This window comes from Miniopterus schreibersii (assembly GCF_964146895.1).
Source record: "Miniopterus schreibersii genome assembly, chromosome: 7".
NCBI classification, from domain to species: Eukaryota; Metazoa; Chordata; class Mammalia; order Chiroptera; family Miniopteridae; genus Miniopterus; species Miniopterus schreibersii.
Window position 1 is genome coordinate 21,426,305 of NC_138108.1, and position 23,974 is coordinate 21,450,278.

General features: G+C 37.6%; 1 protein-coding gene across 1 annotated transcript in view; it reads right to left on the minus strand.

Moving 5' to 3' along the window:
* Nucleotides 1-11,288: 11,288 nt before the first annotated feature.
* CD28 (CD28 molecule) overlaps nucleotides 11,289-23,974 on the minus strand; it is a 30,367-nt gene continuing 17,681 nt past the window's right edge. The window contains exons 2-4 of the mRNA XM_081142713.1: nucleotides 18,039-18,395; nucleotides 17,662-17,786; nucleotides 11,289-12,114 (exon numbers count right to left, since the gene is read on the minus strand). Coding sequence (XP_080998839.1) covers nucleotides 11,986-12,114; nucleotides 17,662-17,786; nucleotides 18,039-18,395 — 611 coding nt within the window. The 3' untranslated portion in view covers nucleotides 11,289-11,985. The remainder of the gene's footprint in view (nucleotides 12,115-17,661; nucleotides 17,787-18,038; nucleotides 18,396-23,974) is intronic.

The window sequence follows — 23,974 nt, forward strand, 5'->3', positions numbered from 1 at the left end:
CTTTTGAATATATGATGGGAATGCCAAATAAATGCTATTAAAGCAATTAGACTTGACATAGACAAGATAGAGAATATATTAGAAGAATTAAGTAAAACGACAGAGGATTCTCAAAAAAAAAAAAAAAGAAAAGAAACAAATTATGATCTTCGTTAGAAAATTAAAGTTCTTCTGTATTTTTTCTGGCTATAGATATTTGGTATGAACTATTACTTGTTATTTATTTTAAAAAGAAACAGATATAAATGTAGATGTTTAGGCTTTAAAAGAAATTTAAAGTATTTTTATGTTAGAGTAAATTATTTTTCCAAGTGAAACTACATGCAAAAATGCAACAAAAGTAAAATTTTAATAATCTATAAAACAATTAAAACAAAACAAAACAAAAGAATTGTTTGCAAAAATGTGAAGAAGCTTTTTTTGTAACTAATACTAAAACCAATTTCTCTAAAGACTACTTTTTGGCCATTTGAGATCACGGCACAATCTCAGTTGAGACTAAAAACTGTAATGAACATAGATAAGTTATTTCATTTAATATTACAGCCAACAATACACAAATTATGTAAAAATCTCGATTATAACACAATTTGTGCTAAAATAAAAGCAAGAAAATAAATTTTATGGCAGAAGTATATAGTACATTTTTAAAACTTTTTGCTAAAGTATAACAATACAGAAAAGAGCAGAAATCATACTTTGACAGCTCAGTGAATTTTTAGAGTGAATAATAATCAGCACCCAGTATAAGAAACAGAACATTATATTTGCCTCAATTGTAATGTTCATCCAATCATCTCAGCTCATTAACAGAAGACCTTTGAGCCCCAACAACTCCCTATGCATAGCTTTATAACAGATAAAAAACAAAACAAAACAAAAACATGGGAAAACTACCGTATCTCCCATAGCCTGGAAGTTTCCTGAAGACAGGGGCTATATCTAACACCCATGCCAAGTTCAGTGCCTGGTACTTGATAGGTGCTTACTAAATGCTGATACATACATAAACAATGAAACAGTAAGTTTACATCTGCTCATTCCTAAAAGGAAGGCTTTAAAAGCAAAGGGCAACTTTCTTTCAAGAGGTCCTAGATTAAAAAGCCAACAGTACAACTGAGAAAAAGAAATGGTCAAAGAATAAGAATAGACAGTTCACGGAAAAAGAGATGAAAATAGTTCTTAACCATATAAAAAGATAGTGAATCTAATTCATTAAAAAATGAAATGCAAATTAACTCAGTGATGAGATACCATTTTAAATTATCAAATTGTCAAAGATCAAGTGTTGATAATACTGTGTTATTGAGACTAAAGGCAATTGGCTCCCTTGTACATCACTGGTGGGAGTATACATCAGTATAACCTCTTTGCAAAGCAAAATGACAATATTTCTAAAAATTAAAAATGCAAATACTCCTTCTCAGGGCAGCTCTACTTCACACAATTTGACGAGGTGTATATACAATACCATTTAGATCTGGAATTCCAGTCCACAATAATCTTTCACCTCTGAACTTCAGTTGTATATCGCTTAATTGGAACTCAGCATGTACTGCCTTTATGACCAATTTTTTACCCAACCAGATTGTAAATATGTGAGGTCAGGACTATATCTTAAATATCTTTCTGTCTTTCTAAGCATCCACAGCTATATCAAACACGTTTTGTGCTCAACTTTTGTCCCTTTCACAGGACCCAAGTCTTCCTCTGGGAAATCCCAAAGCCTCTCTAGAAGTTCATATGTCATCCCAGGGACCCCAAGGAAGATCAGTGTTGCCTGAGGAGCCACTGCCAAAAGCTGAAAGAGATTGAAAGGATGAGGGTCCAGGCCCAGTACACATATTTTGACCTTCTGATAAGATTTCATTAAAAGAAAAATGGGGGAGGGTTTTACCACTTTAAAAAAACTAAGCAACTGATCTAAATCAACAATGTTAATTTTTTAGTTTTATATTTTTAAATATATGTACATTTTAAAGTTTTATTTTTAATACATTGTTTAAGTATTTATTGTTTTATACCTACTAAGAGTTATCTTTCTTATTGGCCCCTGGAGTAGGATAGCATTAAGGAACACAGGGGTAGAATTCAGCTAAAGAATCTTGAAAGAATTTACTAGTGCATGCTATCCCATACTGTAAGGAAGTAAGCCAATGTTCCCATTTTAATTCAAAATATGACAATAAATTCCCCAGGCTCCCTCCAGGAAGTGTTCCTTCTCATTAATTCATATAACAGAAGGAAGAGATGGAAAAAGTCCTAATGCTCTCTTGTGGAGGCCTTCCGTCTTCTGCTATTCTGTGATCTGTTACATCCCCAATAGACAACGTGTTCAACGAGGCAAGTTGCCCAAATTTTATGTGTCCAATTTTATGGACACTGTCCTGGGTCCAGTAACAACATTTAGTTACTGAGAGTTAACAGAGACTAATAATTGAACATGTCAATAGGACAAGATACTACTGAGTCAAGTTCTTTGAATCCTTAAGTAATATAATCTATTAATATAAATACACATCAATAAACATGAAGGAGTTACCAGTTAGAATGCTTTAAGCTTTCTACAATAAAAAATCCAACTCAAACTGGCTTAAATAGTAAAACTGTCTCATATGACAAGAAGTTGAAGGAAGAATAGTTTCAGTGGTGGTTCGATCTGTAGCTCAACAGTGTGATCAATCTGCTTACCTCAGCATGTTCTTCTCAGGCTTACTCTCCTCATGGTACTGAAATAGCTGTTCCAGATGCCACTTTCAAACACAAAATCTATAGAAGAAAGATATTATATTTCCAAATATCTTTTTTAGAGCAAAGAGAAACTTTCCCAGAGGCCCCTCAGAACACACTGGCCATAGCTATTGGTCAGAATTTCGTCACGGGTGCATGCCTAAAACATTGACTGATGATAAAAACAGGACCACTATTCTGGCTTCAACCAATCCTTATGCACACCTTGGCATGTCCCAGAAGCACATGGAGGGTAGATACCTGAACACAAGAGTTCTGTTTTTTGCCAAGGAAGGGTAAATAGTTTTTGCTTCTAAATGTCTGAAGAATGTCTTAAAATACATATTAATAAGATACATTTAACAATTTAAAAAACTGTAAATCTTTATCAGTAGTCCTCAATTTTCCCATCTTTTCTAGTACCTAGTTCATCTAATCTGTTAAAGACCAAAAAACAGCTTGCAAGTATTCAAATAAAAGATAGTCTTTCATTCATCTGTCCATTTATTCATTCAATTCAGGTGTTCTGAGCACCAATCATATTCAAGGTATGGTTTACTCTGGAAGGCTCCATAATGTAAAGTTTATGTTATCAAGAAGTTTATTATTTGGAAAATGTCAAACTTTAGAAATGATGTAATAGTTTCTTAGCCTATAATGCATAGGTGCTTTTCAAATTAAATCCATAAGTTCCAAGAAATTTATAAGATTTCTAACCTAAACTTATAAATAAAATTTATTATTTTCTTATGAGAAATTGCTAAAAACAATTTTGATAAATTACTTAATTTAAGAGTTATAGGAAATAGTAGACTTAGTCAAATAATCCTGATTGACAAATATCAAACATAAAATATGGTTACCTGTAAAATTTAAGCATGAGATGATTTGGGTTTTTTGTTATAAAACCCAAAACAATGCCATTTATTTTGGAAAAATTATTCTGGGGCAGTTATAAGGATTATGACAACTATTATAGGAACTAGACTTGAGAGCATTTAATCTACCCTCTCGTGTATTGATAACTAGGAAACAAGAGTAGACTCTGTCACTAACTAAGATGTTCCAGGGACATCCCAAAAACTAACTCAAAATCCAGTATTCTCCAGGTCACAAAATCGAGCTTATATTTCCTCTGAGATCCAAACCAGCAAGTTTCTTCTCACATTACTCTTAAAAGACAAACCCACCAGATGTATGTGAGGAAAAACCTGACAAACTGAATTAAAGTGTAAAGAATCGAGGGGAAGAAATGGCTAAAGAAGGAACCCAGGAAAGACATTTCATGGCATAAGAACCATGCCACTTTTTTGGTTTTATTTTAACTTTTTGTTCTTCCGAGCTAATTTCTGTTTGGAGAATGGTGATCTAATTTATTATATGAAGAGCCCAGTAACCAAGTGGCAAAAAGGCAAGCATTCTGTCAGAGTCTCAATACCAAACATACTGAACATTAAAGAAAGGTGCCCTCTCCAGGTAGATGTAGCTCTTGCAGGCGCATAACTTAGTAAGGGGACCCTGAGTGGATTTCAGCCCCTTCCATTCTTTTGACGAGAAGTCCCTATGCAGGGTGTACCATGCATAAATGCACAGAGTGACCTTGCATGCTGAAAAAAAATCTTGGAATTCCTGAGACCATTTTCCCAGATCCAGAACTTGAATGCCATGTACAAAGTCAGGATAAATCCATTCTGCCAGAAACATTTTTCATCACTGACACCCGAGACATTGGCACAGTAATATTAATCATCTGACCTTTTAGAGGCAATTTCCTGATCTTAGCTGGGCAGATCAGGCTAAATGTTACTACATTCAGCCCTATTTTTAAATTGCCCAGATGGTGTGAATGGGTGTGTAGTCATGGTGCCCACATACACTGGGCTGCTTCCAGGGACAATTTGTACCTTGGGTGTGACCAGCAGCTGTGGACAGGAGTGGAGAATGGAGGTGAAGGGATGACAAATGTCAGGTCAGTAAAACTGATTTCACCAGTCACCTGTGAAATGCTGAGCCTTAGCTGAAGTTAGAGGTAAGAGGAGTTCACTCTTGGTCATCCATAAAAAAGCAGCCAAGTGCAGATGGAAAGAGTGTGACTGACAGAAAATGGGAGGCCAGTTCTGAGAGAGCTGCTCCTGATCTCTGCTGCACCAGCCCCAGGGTGGATTTGAGTGTGCTGTGTAGGGAAGACTTTGCAGGGAAAGACAGGCCATTTTTTGTCCCCTGCCTGCTCTGACTTGACGTTTATTTTGTGTCCTTTGAGATTAAAAGCATTTGATGCCTAGAAAAGAGCAGAAAGGGCAAACAGGGCTTATGAGAAGAGTAACCATAATTCACAAGATCTTTAGACTTTCAGCAACAATATACAGGGGACTCTATCATCCTGAATCAGCTTCTTCTCCTCTTTTCTTATAATTTCCTGTTTCTTTTGCCTAAGATGACTTTCCCTCAGATGAAGTTTCTTCTTCCTTCCTTTCTGTTGATCCATGTCTTTCTTTCAAACAGATACTTAATTAACATTTAGCACCTCCAATAGGCCTTTACACACATCCAACGGTGTCCTTCTAGCCTTACAAAGGTAGATGGTGGCTAGACCTCAAAGACAAGCTTGCAGCTGAAACTGTGGCCTTGGGTCTAAGTTAAGGGTCAACACTTCGCAGCCTGCAGGCCAAATCCAGCCCACCGCTTGCCTTTGAACAGCCCATAAACTAACAATGGATTTTACATGAGTAAATGATCAGAAAAAAGTCAAAAGAATATTAAGGCTATGTGATGTGAAGATTATATGAAGTTAAAATATCAACAAGTCAAGGTTTATTGGAACACAACATGCTCCTTTGTTGGATTATCATCTCTGGCTCTTTTTATACTGCAATGGCAGAGTTGCATAGCTGCAAGAGACTATATGGCACAAAGCCTAAAATATTTACTCTCCGTCCCTTTCCAGAAAAAACTTATCAGTCCCTGATCCAAGACATTAAACAAGTTAGAGATGTCAAATAAGAACATCTCAATGAAATAAATTTCAGGCAAATCAAGGCGAAGGCTATCAAATAGCCACATTAAGGTCTAAGCCCATAATTAAGACTAAGTGGTTACCCTGAGAAACAGGATATTAAATAAAGCAGGAGGTGGGGAGGTATACAAAGTCTACACTCTACACTTGGTAAGTGTGGAGATAATAATGTTCATGTTGCTCACTGTCACATCTCCAGTAGCTGGCCCACTTCTTAGAGCTGGGCAAGTGCTCGTCAGATAGTTATTGAATGAGTGAGGGGGAAGGCAGAGGGAAGAAATATAAAACAACTTAAATAAAAGATGCACAGGGTTGGCAGTGAAAGAGGGTCCCCAATAACTACCTCAAGCTTGTCTACCCTTGTGTAAATGTCATGAGTTCCCAAAAATTAGCAAAAATTCACACTTTGGAAGCTAACATAGCAAATGCTAAGTGTGCACCCAGGAGACGAAAGAAATGACTAAAAATAACTATGGTAACTGCAATACTGCTCATTGAAGACCATCTTTTCCACCCCCTTTCTCAGCCACCAAACACATATATATTTAGTCCAGAGAGTTAATTCAGACTTGGAGATTAGCGAGGGGAAGGAAATTAAATATAGAGCTCATGAAATAAACAACACCCCTTGTCACTGTTGATCTTTGATTAACTGGCTCTTCTTTCGGAAACAGGGCCTCTTTTTCTTTCTCTCTCTCTCTCTCTTTGCTTGCAGGTGACACCCACACATATCCTTCAGTGTTGGCAGAGATGCTCACTCAGATAACAACTGGAGTTCGTGCTGCACATTTTCATCTTCGTGTGTCATCATCATCATGTAAAACCACAACTATAGGAAAACAAAGCTGTTTGCTGCTCTTCTGTCTCAACTGACATTTCCACCCAGCTCTCACAGTTTGTTCTTTGGAGCCAGAGGAGTGTTTAAAGCTGCCATTGAGATAGCTCTGCCAGGTGATGTATAAGTAGACTCCAACCCACCCCTATTCTGAGATAAATTCACCTTTTGGCAACTTTTTGTCCCCTCAAATTCCCAGTACCCAAAAACCTTTCATAGAGTTGAAGCAGGTGACTAGGACAGGGAGCAGGGCTTGAGGAGCACACATTCTGGCCTTAGAGTGGCCTCAATAATGAGGTCAGCTTGGAAAAGGTGAAATATTCTTGGATCACTCATATTTCATCCCAAGAGTTTTTCAAGTGTAAAGACCAGTGTCCACACCCTCAAATGAACAAAAGGCACACTGAGAAAGTGGGCCACATTCTGCTCTGGACAGTGGTAAGTATTGAGAGCCCATGAGTCCTTGAAGGGAAAACACTAATTCCTTTGGGATGCCAAATTGGAGAAAGTTCAGAGGTCCACCCTGAACTTCCCTGAAGAACTGAACTTCTTCTGAGCACCACTGAAGAACTGAACTTCTTGAAGAACTGAACTTCCTGAAGAACTGAACTTCTTCTGAGCACCACTGTTGAAAAGTCAGGAGTTATGCAGTGCCTCTCCTGAAGAACTGAACTTCTTCCTGAAGAACTGAACTTCTTCTGAGCACCACTGTTGAAAAGTCAGGAGTTATGCAGTGCCTCTCAGTTTTGGAGACACAATAAGCTACCAAACAAGGCCTGGTATGTTTCCAAGACTATCCCATTTGCTGCTGCTTAGTGTGGTGGTCAGGCTGCCATTATGATGGATCCAGAAGTTTCTTTGATTTTTCTCATTTATCCATTATCTCTGTTCCACACAGGATGAGAGAGGAGAAAAGGTACTGCTTTAAAAGCAATCAATCTGTTTTATCAGTCTGAAGGGGGGAAAAGTGAATTCAGGACTGCAGACAATTACATATTTACATAGTTATGTAGCTAGAACATAGTAGGAGGTCTGTTAGGTAAAGTCTTGAAGTTTGCATTTTATTTCATTTTGAACTTGAGTTTCAAGGTCCTAGAACCTTTTCACAGAAGCAGTTTGTATTATTTTTATTATCCCAATAAAGGAGTGCTTATTGAGCAGATTCATTTAATGACTGATTTTTACCAAGGTTGTCCCTTTTCGGTTGATTAGATCTGTCCTATTGAACCCTTGAGTGATTAGCTAAGTTCAGTCTTTCTTGGAGTAGGAAACATATAGGCTTACCTTTTTCAAGTTTTAGTTACTTAATAATGGGACTCATTATTAAGTTTAATGAGCTCCATTTCAACAAAGAAAAGAGTAAGTGTGGAGATGAACTCATTGCACACATATTTGACTTTAGGCCATCCTCAAAGCACAATCTGTATGAAGTAAGTGGGAGCTGCTACATGAATTATCAGACCAGCCCTTATGTCTCTTGTTCAAGGGCCTTCCCCTACCCACAAGATCATAGCAGTGTGTGTGTGTGTGTGTGTGTGTGTGTGTGTGTGTGTGTGTGATGATTAATATGTCTGATTTGAATGTTCAGCTTGTTCCAAGGGCCACAGTTTTGTTTGTTGTTTTTCTTTTATTTTTAAACTATTGCAAGCCATTAGAGTGTTCAGTTATGACATGAGCATAACAGATGAAGAAGCTGAAATTGTCTGTCCCCAGCTTTCCCGTCTTTCAGCTCCTTTTGAATCACAGCCAGGCAAGGCATTTATAGAATTTGTTGAGACAAAAATTACTCCATAGAAAAGAGCAGCAGTTCAGTAGTAGTATGGAATTTTAATTACAAAGGCAACATTTTTAGAAGTCTTAGGCAAAGTCATGTTTAAAACATTGTCAATACTCCATTAAGAGGGGATGAAGGGGCTTCAATGGGAAATCAACTTAACTCCTTATTGTGGCTTATTTAGCATGGCTTTTTAAGATGATTCTTTTTAACAGTATTGTTTTTACTCACTGCACAAAAATTTCTAAAATATAAATTAACTTATATCCATTAAGTTTTCTTTCACCAGGTTTAACTGTGTATATTTTTACCTCCTGTTTCACTAAAACAAATGGATTTTTGAACGGATTAATAGGAAAGTGAAAAGCAGAACTGGCTCTCTCCTTCTCTGAGTGAGATTAGTGCATTTAGATTAACCATTAATTCATTAGGGCATGTGAGATTCAGTCAGTCAATAAATATTTATTGCATGCCAGGCACTGTTCTAGGCACTGGGGACATGGCAATAAACAAAGCAAAGTCCTGCCCCTCATGGAACTTACATTCTAGTTTGGGAAACAATAAATAAATAAGTAAAAAAAATTTAAGAGATGGTGAAATGCTGTGGGGGGAAAAAATAAGCAAGGAAAGCAGATAGAGTTTAGGGGAATTTAACTATGATAGAAGAAGGTGATGCTTGAAAAGGGACCTGAAAGAAATGAGAGAACAAGCCAGGTAGATATCTGGAGAACATTCTAGAAAAAAATATATGTGTAAAGGCCCAGGAGTGGGAACATGCCTGTGATGCTGAGGAGCATATGTCAGAAAGTATGCATTTACCTACAGGAGAGAGATTTGCATCACACAGAATGCGCAGGTAAGCCCAGCCTGACATCTCAGAGAGGTAAACCATTGTTTTGATGAGAAATTGTGACTAAAGCCAAGCCAGAAGTGTGCCTTGCTTGCGGTGAAAATATTTGAAAGTCTAGATTTTTTTTTAAAGGTTAAAATTGGCAATTTATGAAAAGGATTTATCCCCCAATTTTTAAAACATAGCAAGTTTTCTCTCGTTTCATTGCCAAAAGCGAAGACTCTCTGCTCTGAAAGACAATATTAAAGCACAAATTTAAAAACAGGCACATGGTAGTTTAGTAATTTTATCACTAAATACACAGAATATGATGTACACTTGGTCTCTTTGAATTGGCATACTCAGACTAAAACAAGCAAGCTCACAATAAAAATGTATAGAAATGGTAAGTATAAAATTCTTAGAATAAAAGCAGCCAGGGACATTGTTTTCTTCATAATTACCACACCCGAAATTATAGGAACATGGCTCCAACCACAGCCTCAAACCATTTCTTGGTTCATACTAATAGTGAAAAAGGACTTCCCTGTTCACATTTCCACTTTGGTTCTGTTCAAAGTGAGTAAGAAAAATCTCAAGTGTGATTCATCTTTAGTAAACCTATTTTTCCCATCAGAAAATAAAACCAGTTACTGCCAAAGATCAAATCTTTCCATTTTATTTATTTATTTATTTATTTATTCATTTATTCATTTATTTATTTATTTATTGCCATTTCCCCTTCTACAATTTCTACAGCTTTATCACTTTCAAATCCAATCTGATAACTTGGATTACAGAACTCTGTGTGCCAAGGAACCAGCACTGTGGCTCCTGTGCCAGTTTAAATCCAATCGTTCTTTGTCACTCAAATATTGCTGAGTTTGGCCTTCTTTAGATCAATTAAACTCATGGAATGGATTTAACTGATCTAAAAAATCACTAAAAAATCAACCGAAGTACAATATTTTCTGTCTGAAATCATAATATTCTTACCTCTCCCCACATTACAAAAAATTAAAGAAAACCTCTTTATATACATAAAAGTGGGAGGTGGAATGGTGTATATTTTATTACAATAATCCAAATTTTATAGCACCTCATCCCTGGATGGTGGGTACAATATTATTCTTTCCTTTCTCAGGTCATGGCCCAGTTTAATTTGTACACATAATTGATCTACATGGCAATAATAATGATAGCTAACATTTTATGTCAGGCATGGTACTAAGTATCAGGGACAAGTAGAAAAAAGAGACAAACTAGGGCCATGTCCTCAAGGAAATCACAGTTGAGGGACAGACATTTGTGATCATTATCTCCATTTTATCGTTGAAGAACCAGAGTCTTAAAGAGACAGTGACTTGCCTCAGACCAACTAGCAACAGGACTTAAACTAGGTGTGTCTGCCTCTAAAACCTAGACTCCTCTAACATCTGAATAAATAGAAGCACTGAACAAATGGCAGCAGTAGAGCCATTCTTCAAGGTCCCCAGGCATACTCCAGTTGACCCAAACTGGAGGTAGAAAAATGTCCATGGTCATTCCAGGGTCAGGCTTTACAAGGTATCTTGAGAACTTTGATGCTGTCTCAAAAGACACACTCCAAAATACTTTTCCATGTCGATGGACCTCCAGGGTAAACAGGCACCTGAACAAAGTTCTGGAGCTCTGAGCCCTTAAAACACTGAAGTTCCTATAAAGAAGCTTTCATCAGGGCTCTTCTGCCTGCCATCTTCTGGAAAATTTCCATCAGCCAATCCCTCAGCACATGCCAAAAATCAAATCATTTTCTTCTATTCTCCCTCCTCAGAACAAGTTTCTTGGGACTCATCCCACACACACTAATGAATGCTAGCATCCCTTTTTCACAGTATTGTCACTTCTCCTACGGATGTACATTCAGCATTTCACTTCAGATCTCCACGCAGACGATAATGAGACCAGCTGTGCAACCCTGAAATATATGGAGCAGAAAAGTCCCCCTGACTGGAATGTGTTGCCAAACAAATAACCTTTCATAGTATTTAAATAATTTTAACATTAAGTGGCCTTATTTCCAAACATATTCTTTCTTGGTGGGAACACTACTTTTTTTTTTTTTTTTAATCATATTGTGAAGACTGTATTGAATTTCCATCACAGGGAGCGAGGAAAGCAAGTCAGTTTGCCTTGCATTGCTTTGAAGATATTCCATTGGTCAAAATGACTAAATATGACCAGAATTTATCAAAGACAATGTCTACCTCTTTCTAAACTAAAAAGAAAACATTAAATAGGAACTAAGTGGCTCATTTCATGAGTGAGTGTTTTCATAATGTTTAAATCTCCCTATCCTCCCCCACCCTAACCTATCCCTACCCTAAACCCCCATTTAATCAAAGGGAATGATTTTCTAACCTTTCTTCTCATCTAAAAAGTCCTTCAATATCACACTTCACTTGACCACCATGTGCAGGGGGGTAAGAAGGGAGTAAAATTGTAAGCAGATTTTAAGACTAACAGCATTCACTCACTTTTTATTTTCTACCCTAACCTCTCAATCAAGTCAATAAACACATAACAAGTTTGAATTTTGATCATGGCACTACCAGATTTAGCTTGCTATAGTAATAATATTTAACTTCATTTGAGTCTCAAAATGATGTTATTTGGTCTAGTCGGTCAAGAAAAATTGGTATTTGTGGCCTAATGGAGGGCCTGAGGTCGCCGGCTGAAGATGAGGCAATCATTTCCTATCCAGAGCAGTGGTGTTGAGCAGGTGAAGAGATGTCAGCCGGCTGGCATCTGGATAGGTGTCCGTGTCAGGAGCGGTATGCAGCAAAGTCTCGAGATGGAACATAGGGATAGTAGTGCTGTCGGGTGGGCCCCTGCCTCCGGGGGGTCATGTTGAGGTAGTCGCTGTGAAGGATCCTGTTTCTCTTATTCTTCATCTGCAGAAAAGAGAAGCGTCACTGTGAAAGGCCAGGGACATGGAGGGAGATGTTGTGGGATGAGTTCTAAGACTTTGGGGGCAACTATTCAGGCCATGGACTGTCAAGTGAAGCTGAACAGCAGAATTCATTAAACACCTTAGACTTGGATCATGACTAATTAAACCTAACTACTTTGGACTCTTCTAAATTGACTTGAAAAATATGAACCAAAGAAAGTATTTTAGAGAAATGCACCCCTGTTACTCTCAAAGAAGTCATTTAACCTAAATGTCAAAAGCATATCCCATTAACATACCTGCTGTTGATATATAAGTACTCTCGAAGGCCCTTCCTCCTATGCAAAGGTTAAGCATCCCAGCTGAAATCTTCTTACTTTAGTCATTTGCTCAACAAGCTATTTTTCCATAATTAACCAAAGAGGACCTTCAGCCCTTCAGAGTCTGGAGTAATCATAAATTCATAGCAGTGGATTCCAAATTAATGGGAAGATTGTTCTAGGCAACTAGTTACATTTCTATTCCTTTACATATATTTACATTTCCATAAAGACAAAAGAACCACTCATTTTTAATCTTCAGGCTCAGCTCCCTCTGAATGAATTTCTGCAAGGGGTGAGAAAAGTAGGACAATACTTAACCTAGAGCAAGAATGATGCTTCCATGAATCTTAGCAAAGTTTGGATTAAGGAGCATCTTCTTTGGATCAATATGATGCTAAAAATTTATATATTTGATAAAAGACCCATAAAATTCTAAAAATAGAAAGCCATCCAGATTTCTGGATTCAGACTTCTCTATTATGGAAAAAAAAAAATGCCTATTTCCTGGCACATAAGCCTAATGCATAAGTAAATCTGCTGGACATGAATGATATGAACACCTGCGTAAATAAGTAGGCAGATGACTTCAGCCCTGGCCTTATTTCCATGCACTTCTACCTGAGCGTTTCACACCTTCCTTGTCAAAGGAGCCTGTGTAAGTGTTAAAGAAAGGTTGGAGAAACACTAACCTCCACATTACTAAATATGACTAATGTGTTTTCAGCCCTCATTTTCTTGACTCTCAGCAGCATTCTTTATTCTTGATTTTTCTCTCCCTTTTGAAACACTCTTCCACTTTGTGTTCTATGAGATGGTACCATCCAGGATTTGATTGTGCCTCTCTGACCATGCTTTCTGGCCTCCTTTGCAAGCTCATCCTTCACTAACTAGCCATTCACTGTTAGAGTTTCTCACAGCTTTGTTTTAGGCCTCTCCTCTATTCACTCCATCTTCACTCTCCCTAGGCAATATCAACATTCACAGCTTCAATTATCACCTGTTCACCCACATTAATATCTCTGGACTAGACTTCAAAGTCATTTTAAACTCAATACATCTAAAACAAAATTTAAGATCTTTGCCTAAACTCTGGATCTCTCCCAGGGTTTCTCATCTCAATGAGTGACACTACATGTATACAGTTGTCCAAACCACACCTCCCAAGCCTCATTCTTGCTACCTCCAGCTCCCTTATTTCCTGTCCTATGGGACATTTGACAATGTCTGAAGACATTTTGGGTTGTCACATCTGGGAGGAATGCTACTGGCATCTAGTGGGTAGAGGCCAGAGATGCTGCTAAATATTCTACATTGCATAGGGCAGCCCCCAATAACAAAGAATCATCCAGCCCCAAATGTCAATAGTGCCAAGACTGAGACATTCTAATCTAGAGTCTGGTTATGGAAAAAAAAAAAAAAAAAAGGAATGAAAAGGAAGCAATGGATACAAAATGTATCATCAAATTAACATGAGTATTGTCAGACTGCTTGACTCCTCCTTCTTGCTCATACCCAAAGATGACTGATGACTTGATCCCGGGTGACTTGAAGGATAGTGTTTCATCCATAGATAGATATAAAGCAGTAGGAGAAGTGTATTTGAAGGAGGTTATAAATTCTGCTTTAGTCATTTGGGACTTGAGATGATGGATGGGTTATCTAGCTGGAACTAAGAAGAGGATAGCATTAAACACACATAATTGGAAAATTCATTCAGGGAAAGGTAGTCATGGAAACCAAGTGCATGAAGGAAGTTGCTCTTCAAACATCTTGATTCTATATCTTTTCTGTAAATGAAACATAGGAGTTCTCTTGGGCACAGAGGACAGGAATAAGGACATGGAAATGTCTGCCTCCAAATCAGTGTGGAAAGTTGCTGATGATACCCTGCCAAGCATTTTAGTACTTATTCCAACCCTGAAGACTCCCCTTGCCAGATTCCCAAATGACAGTCTTTGTCTCCAGACACCAAAATAAAACTATAGCGGGTAGGGAGGGCCCAATAATGAAGATGTTTCTGGGTTCTCCAGGTTGCACGCAAAAACTATGAAAGATCTGCTGCAATCAATTCCCATGCTTATTCTCACTGTGTTATCAGACGGTGGATTTAGTCATCATCACCCTAACTCTAAACACAACAGTAAGATGGAAATGACACATGCATGACCGGAAACACTATACAGAATTCACAGTGTCCATGTGCATCCAGCATATGCATATATGTTTGCAGAGTACTCACCTCATGTGTCTATGTGACTAGGTCACCTACTCTGCCCCTTCACCATTAAATGTCTGTGAAAGGTGTATCATTTCAGGACCCACCTCCCTTGCCCTTCCCTTCAGTGCAGCCCTTACCCACTTGTTTCCTGGAAGCAGCAGCAAGACACAAGGCATACACAAGGCAATTTAGTGAATAGAGAATTGAGAGTGAGAGTAACAGGTGCTGGCCTGTGGCAGCCTCGCCAAGGGGAGCTCTTTATTTATTCAAATGTCAGCAATAGGTCAAGAACTGAGATAGAATCTGCAGCTGCTCCCAGAAACCCACTCAGCCTAGAACTGCCTACGGTAGCACGTCACAAGCCCTCAGGAAGTTCCGGAAAACAGCAACTTATACCAAGGCACAGTGCAGACCAGCCAAAAATAGGATCCCATAAAAGTACCTAGGAAATGGCTAAACTGTAGGGATCCCTAATGGCCTAGTTGCCTATCTCAGCAAGGTGCTAGCTGCTTAAACAGTGACAGCAGCAAGAAAAGATCATCCCAGGGTAAAAATGCTGAATTAGTCTATGAAATATAGGTATATGTTTATTTCACACTCTTTTGGTCAAAGAATACAAAGACCTAGCTAGGTCTGATTGCAAATAAAGGATAGTTATGGGGTAACCAAATTGACTATAAGAGGCCACAGATGGTAAGATATAACGAAGCACTGGAACTTCCCAGTTTATAGGGATCCTGTGGGACAGAATAAGAGTAAAATAAGTAAAATAAGTTTTTTCAAAACAAAACAAGATGAACCCCACTGGGAATTAGTAGTACTGCCAAAGAGAAACCCATAGTGTCTATGTTGTTTCCGAGTTGAAAGTAAACTGTTAAAACTCCTTGAAAATGAGAAGCTACTTTTGTCCCTTTGGTTAATTTGAGTCACTTGGCAAATTAGTGTCTGATTATAGTAACTGATATTCTATTGCATATTTACAATAAATTTTAAATGATGATCAGCACCCTTTTGCCACTGAAAGTTAAAGCAGTTCCCCAAACTACTTCCTGCAAAGCTAGTAAATTACATTGACCTACGTCAGCATATTACAGGGGAGCACCTACCCTGGAAGGGTACCCAGGTGCACCTCGCTTTTTTTGTTTAATCCTCATCTGAGGATATTTTTTCCATTGCTTTCAGGGAGAGTGGAAGGGGAAAGAGAGAAAGAGAAGCATCAATGTGAGAGAGACACATTGACTGATTGCCTCCTACACGCACCTTGACCCTGACCAGGGGTGGGGAGTGAACCCACAGCCCAGGTATGTGCCCTTGACTGGAAACAAACCAGAGACCCTTCAGTCTGAGGGCTGACGCTCTAACCACTGAGCCAAATCGGCTAGGGCAACTGCACATGGCTTTTAAATAAAGTTAAGAAGTTGAGATTCCCAATGGGATCAGGAAAAAAAAAAAAGAAAAAGAAAAAAAAATTAAGAGTCTAAATTCTAAAATCATTAGCAAACACCACAGTGGTTTAAAGCTGGAAAAGATTTGGATGAAGACACCAAGATCCAGAAAGATAAAGGGACTCAGCTAACATTAGAGGTAGAACTTAGACAATATTTCACTACATAAAAAGCCCCCAGGAGGCTTAGGAAACTTGAAGAAGGCAAGGCAGGCAAATTCTCAAGGTGATATCTAGTATAAAGCATTTCCAGGAACAAGCGGCCACTTTGTTCCCTACCCGGCAGAAGGTAGAGATTAGGCAACAGGCAGCATGACCAGTGCCCAGAATACCCCAAGTGTCTTCTGAAAAGGAGAAGTATGTCGGGAACAGAACAAAAGAGAGGCAAACTTTGGCAACAGGCCGACAAGAGATTAACATCGTCCCACGTTGTATCTATCATTGGCATGACTGTGAATCCATGGCTGCCCAGCCCCTCCCAGCACCAAGACTATTGTAAATAGGATGGCTTCACATGGCATGGCTTCCAGAAATCTCTAACCCATGTATGAATTAGTTAAATGAGTGGAGTATGCCTTGAAGATGGGTGTTATACTTCAGGCATGTTTATTTAAGTCCTCAGTTTTGCCTCCATGGAGGTTATGAGTTTAAGCATTCATTAAGCATTAAATATACTTAATATTAGGTAGATGGTGAATATAAAAAGAAATAGTCCTTTATCCTTAAAGAGCATGCATTTCTTGTTGAAGGAATGACTCATACATGCATCTAACTTATAAAAAACATTTCAAAGACAAAATGGAGTTAATACATGATTATTCTGTGCCCCAATGTGTATATAAGAACAGGAAGTCTCTGAGTAAGGGAACGGTCCTTGATAAGGAGGTTCCCTTCTTAACAGTAGACATGATCATCATGATGTCCTCAAATCTCATTCAGTGCTGAGGAAGGTAAAAAATATATATACCAAGTTTATTGCCTGAGTATTTGCAAAAGTTGGTGAACTCCAATTCAGTGATGAGAGCTCAGAAAAGTCTAATTCTCATTATAGTTTCATAATGACAGTACCATACTTGGCCTCACAAAATTCAACTGCTTCTGAGGAGATAAAAATATGACTCAGATAAACAGACCTAGTTTCCTTGCTAGGTTTGAATACTTAATTTCAGAAGCCAAATTTCTCATGATTTTTGACCCTGAACCAAAGTTGTTCATTGACTTTAGTTGTCTAGATTCCCAAGTTGCTTAGATTTTTATACTTATGTACACATTAAAACTATTTTATATATCATAATGATACCCCTACCCTAATTTAAGCATTTAGCTTTTTATTCTTTTTGGCCACCTAACCAGTGCCTTCTGGAAAACAGAACACCCATCAGATTTTTATCTCAGATAAAGTTGGACAGGCTAAAAGAGAACCTACTTAAACCTAGCAAGGAAAAAGGCAATAATAAAATTTCTGTTAAACAGAAAATAAACTACATAGGCAAAATTCTTGAATATGATCAGATCACATGTGTGGTAGAAAAGTTGACATAAAAGCAGTGCTGCTTCTCTTACCCAGTAAGTAAAAAGAGCCACTGTTACTAGCATGCTATACAGAGTCAAGACTCCACCAACAACCACCAGTGCCCAAAATGGCTTAGAAGACTCCGGAGTTCGGTGAGCTGGACAAAGCTGATTCTCTGAAAAACAGAATAGAGTGGATTAAATGATTTGAGAGTGGCACTTGAGTACATTTCCTTCCTTCTGAACATTATGGAAGAATGTGAGAGGGACCAAAATATGCAAATTACCACTAGCTTAGAATGTGCAGACTTTCCCTTTGGTCTTTCCTCTTTGGAACTTATCCAATACCACTAATCATGACCTAGTTTTCAAGGCTACAGTTGAAAACCATTACTTTAGAGCAGTCCATTAACAGAGTCGCATGTTACCTTTCACATGGATAATGGTTCCATTGCTCTTCTCATTGTCTATGTATGGAGGAGGGTACATGACCTCTATTTTGCAGAAGTAAATATCCGTTTGGTTAACAAACAAATTCCAGAGGTAGAATGTCACTGTTTCGTTGCCCAATTTCCCATCACAGTTGAATCCTGTTTTTGAGCGAAACTGAAGCTGATGGGAGTAATTTCCATTCACAACACAGACTTCCACAGCACTGTCTGCTCCCTTATAAAGGGATGCCCGGAACTCCTTTGAAAAGAGGTTGTAGGTATAATTGCAGCTAAGGTTGACAGCATTGTTGTGCACTACAAGCATGGGGGACTGCTTCACCAAAATCTTGTCTTCTGGAAGAGAAAAAATCACCTGCTTAGAACAAGGGTATAAAGACTTGTTCCTGAAATCAAAGTATAGTAATTAACAAAATAAACAGATCTCCAGTAAAGGCTTTCTCTTGGCAGACAAAGACTCAGGAGCTCTTTGGGAGATAATTAAACCAAGAGTATAAAAGTTTAGGGTTTGATGTTGTTTTCATCTCCTTTGAATAGGACAATGGAGCATGTTTTCACTTGGAAGGTAGAATATGGTTTTCTGTTGGCATTGAGCATCACAGTTATGCATTTGGATTCTTAAATCTCTACTGAGATTCCTAAAATGTTAATCATGCTTGATTGTGTTAATTTCCTGATTGAATGGCACACTTGGAAGAGGTGCTTAATACCTGATATAGATACACAAATAGATTTGTTTTAAAGTTGTGGTACAAGCTTTTGTGAAGGAGTTTAAATGTTTTGAAACATTTTGACTTTTTATTAGCCATTCCAAGGGTAAGATAAAGAGGTAAGAGAAGCAATAATCCAAAGAGTTTAATATATCTTCCATAGCAAATTTTAAGAAGAGCCTTCTCAAGAAATTTGCATATTTGTTCCTTTAAATCTCAGAAGGTAGAAGAAGCCCACAAGAATTCTCTCTCCGGTCTATCTGCTACCTTTGTGCTAGCCTAGTAAAAGATCAAAGAATCTAGAGACCTTTTAGTTCAATCTCTTCACTTTTTAAGCAAAGAACCTAAAGTTAGGTCATAAACTGCATGAAGGAAGAGAACACATCTGTTCTATCTGATTTCCCACTACATATGTGGGAAATATATATGTGTCATTGCCTGGCACATGACAATATATTTCTTTTATTTTTTTAATGAGCTGTATGAGGCCTAAAATCAATGGGCAGATGGTAAACAAAGCTAGGACTAAAATTCAAGCCAACTACAACCACCTAAGAAATAGACAACTTAAAAGCATTGAGAACCAACTTTGTAACCAAGACTCTTCAAAATTTCTCTAAAACAATAAATTGATTTGTGTCTTTGATTCTAATTTTGGTACATTTTTTGCTATCATATGGAGGTAAGCTAAAAATTGTCTACCTACTTGCATTTTAAAAAAGGTTATTTGAAGCAACACCCCACAGTGAATTAACATATATTTTATTTATTATATGTATTTTATACTATATTCTTACAATAAAGTAAGCTAGAGAAAAGAAAATGTTATTAAAAAAATCATAAGGAAGGGGAACACACTTTGACAGTATTTATTTAAAACTCAGCATATGAACAGCAAATAAGTGGACCTACGTAGTTCAAGCCCATGTTGTTCAAGGGTTAATTGTATATTTTAAAACACCATCTTAAAAATACTAGAATGTTATTTTCCACTTTATATATTACCAAGATCAGTTAAACTACAACTATCTGAGAATTCTGCTTAGTTGAAAGTATCACATCTGTTAAATTGAGCTGAAAATTTCCAGGAATTAATTGCCTTCCAAGAAATTTTTTTATAAATTAACTGTATTTGGACAAGCTGTGCTAAGATAATGGCCATTAATATAATGGCAATGAGACCAATTTAATTCTAAATACTCATTCCTGATAGTGCCACAAAATTATTTAATTCCAGCTTATGTGTTTGCTAGTTTTTAAATTGCAGATAATAATATCTCTTAGGGTAAATAAATGTGCTCAATTAGCCATCAACCTTCAATCTTTTCATTTATGTTTATTTTATACTTTCAAAATACAGCAAGTTCTACATTTTAAATACCCTGTTTTATATGCTTCCATTTGTTCAGTTTTTGCTTTGTATTTCCTCTAGACCCCTAGTTTTCAAGTATCTTGAAAGCAATGACCACATGTTACATTTTTTTGTATAATTCTGTGCAAATAATAGGATCTCATTAAATAATCAATAAGTGAAAGGTGGCCTTCTGACTATCATTCTTAGCAGCGAAGCCTAACTACCATCTTATTAAATCCTTATGCAAAATTTGAGTCTCAACAATGACTTTAGCTGCATTTATTATTCACTCAACAAATACTCCCTAAAAGCACTAAAAAGTAAACATGAAAAGAATCAAAAAGAATCAAAAGTTCCTGTCTTGATAGGAAAATCCAACTTGTTTTTTGTGTGGTTTTGTTTTGCTTGGCCTTTTTCTTTGTGTACTTAGAAGAAATCATTGGGCAGGACCTGGCTGGGAGACTTAGCGCCAGCAAGAAATGCCAGCATCTCTCCTTCTTTACAGTGAGTTCAAGTTAGGTATTCGTATTTCTGCTTACTGAGCCCTCAGGAATTGTGTTTCTATAATTACATGTATTCTGTTGTAATGGGCATTCAGATTCTTCCTGATCTGCCTTTGAGAGCTGATATAAGAAAAAAGATGAGACTAGAATTTATTTGCTGAAATTAAAAAAAAAAAAAAAAAGGTGGCGAGGAACTTGGGCGGGGAAAGTGAGTAAGGCTGGAGAGAAACCAGCCCTGATGGTTGCCCACTTTGGTTTCCTTCTCCTGGCACCCACAGCGAGGAGGAGGAACTGAAGGGAGAGGAAGGGAAGGGAAACCATGTTACTGTACTCCATAGCATCTATACTCCGGTAGTTTGCTTTATATGTCCTGTGTAGCTCAGAGTGTGACACCTTCCCAAGATGCATGTAGGAGAAAAACAATGATTTCCTAAAGATGAACAGAGTTCAGTTTCTGTCCTTGGGCAGTTCACAGCCTGGTGGGGGAAAAAAGATAAACAGGAAGTTACTTAAAAAATAGTGGCACAGTGATACTCACGGTGCTTCTGGGGGCAGTTGGGGCACCAGCTAAGGATTTCTGGAGGGGGTGACTGCTACCTGAGTCTTGAAAGATTATGCATACACTGACAAGTTTTTACTAAGATGAGCCTTTGTATTAAAAGGTTGGGTGAGGTAAGAGAGTGTGTGTGTTGGGGTAGGGGGGGAAATAGAGGACTTTGGGGAAGATAAAACAAAAAGAGAAAAAGAACAGTCTAGGCAGACAAGAAGAGGAGAGAAAGAGCGTGACTGGGGTCGGGAATTACAGCTACTTCGATTTTGCTGGACCATAAATTATAAAAGACAAGATTGACAAAGCAAGCATAGTTCATAGTTTGGGATCTCTCCTGTATGTTATGAGGATCTATTAAAGGATTTTTAGCAGAAAAGTAATATGTACAACTTTTCATTTTATACAGATCACTTTAGCAAAAATGTGAAAAGTAAATTCGAAGGGTACAAGAGTGAGAAGATGGAGACTAGTTAGGATAAAATTGTATTAGTCTAGGCAAGAGGTGATAAGGTTAGAAAGAACCACAGTTTTAAAAAAGTGAATAAATTCAAGAAATATTTACAGGCTAAAGTTGGCAGAACACCACATTGGCTTAGATGTGGTGAGATAGGGAGAAGGAGGAGTTACCAGTGACTGTCCTCAGGCCACACAGACCAACCAGTGAATAATATTGTTTTCCTTTCACCTGCATCTCTTCTTTGTTCATTACCTAACCAGAATAGGCAGTTCAAAACCTGAGGTGAAGTTTGGACATCTGGGATATAAAGAAGATGTTCTTCCAGCCTAAGGGATCATTGCAAAAAAAAAATACGAATTACCTCAAAGATTCCTGGGAATACAGTTGACTCCCTGGAGCTTAGTGCAGTGTTTGCTGTTTTTCACAAGGGAAAAGCAGGGATCTTTCTCTTTAAAACTATTTTTTTCCTTCACAAAGCATAATACAGTGAGACAACTAAAAGATAGATAGATTTTCCTTCTGTTCATCATAGAGCCTCCAAATTCAAACCTGAGCATTGTTAAGACTGAATCAGATTTCTCCTGAGCCCATTCTAGTTCAGTTGTACAAGTTGAGAAATTTCTCAGGGAAGAGCAATCCAAGATCCCAGCGTCTAGGCTGGCTGTTACACATTCAGTTTTCTCTGGTTGACAGCATATCCAACAACTGAGCAAGGGAAGGAAAAGTCTTTTTTAAAAAAAATATTGAATAGTTGTGGAATGTTTATTTCTTTTTTTATTGAATTTATTGGGGTTACATTGGTAAAAAAATTATATAGGTTTCAGGTATACAATTCTATAACACATCATCTGTATATTGTATTGTGTGTTCACCACCCCAAGTCGAATCTCCTCCCATCACCATTTATGCCCCTTTTACTCTCTTATACCTGACCCACCCATCTTTCCCTCTGATAGTCACCATACTATTGTCTATGAGTTGTTTTTGTTGTGTTTTTTTGCTTAATCCCTTCACCTTTTTCACCCAGCCCCCCAACCTGCCTCCTCTCTGAGAGCTGTCAGTCTGTTCTCTGTATCTATGAGTCCATTTCTATTTTTGTTTGTTAGTTTATTTTGTTCATTAGATTCCACATATAAGTGAAATCATATGGTGCTTGTCAATTAGCTTATCTCACTTAGCATAATATTCTCTAGGTCCATTCATGCTGTCACAAAAGGTAAAATTTCCTTCTTTTTTTTAAAAAATATGTGTGTTTTTTAATTGATTTCAGAGAGAGAAGAGAGATAGAAACATCAATGATGAGAGAGTCATTGATCAGCTGCCTCCTGCACACCCCCTACTAGGGATTGAGCCCGCAACCAGGCATGTGCCCTGACTAGGAATAAAACCTTGACCTCCTGGTTCATAGGTGGACAGTCAACCACTGAGCAACACCAGCCAGGTTTCCCCTTTTTTGTGGCTGAGTAGTATTCCATTGTGTAAATGTACCACAGTTTTTTTATCCACTCATATACCGAAAGGCACTTGGGTTGCTTCCAAATCTTGGCTATTATAAATAACACTACAATGAGCATAGGGGTGCATAGATTCTTTCAAATTAGTGTTTCAGGTTTATATGGATCTATTCCCAGAAATGGAATAGCTGGGTCATATGGCAGTGCCATTTTTAATTTTTTGAGGTAACTCTGTACTGCTTTCCACAGTGGCTGCACCAATCTGCATTCCCACCAACAGTGCACGAGGGTTACCTTTTCTCCATAGCCTCGCCAACACTTGTTGGTTGAATTATTGATGGTAGCTATTCTGACAAAAGTGAGGTGATCTCATTGTGGTTTTAATTTGCATTTCTCTGATAATTAGTGATATTGAGCATCTTTTCCTATTGGCCATCTGTATGTCTTCTTTGGAGAAGTGTCTATTCAGGTCCTTTGCCATTTTTTTTTAATTGCAATGTTTGCCTTTTGGTGTTGAGTTTTACAAGTTATTTATAAATTTTAGATATTAACCCCTTATCAAATGTATCATTGGTGAATATGTTCTCCCATTCAGTGGGTTGTTTTTTCACTTTCTTGATGGTTTCCTTTGTTGTGCAAAAAGTTTTTAGTTATGTAGTCCAGTAGTCCAATTTGTTTATTTTTTCTTTTGTTTCCCTTGCCTGAGTAGATATATCAGAAAAAAGTATTGCTATGAGAAATGTCTGAGATTTTACTGCCTATTCTTCTAGGAGTTTTATGGTTTCAAGTGTAACATTTAAGTTTTTAACCCATTTTGAGTTTATTCTTGTATTTCGTGTAAAAAGGAAGGTGGTCTAGTTTCTTTTTTTTTTTTTTTTTTTTTGCAC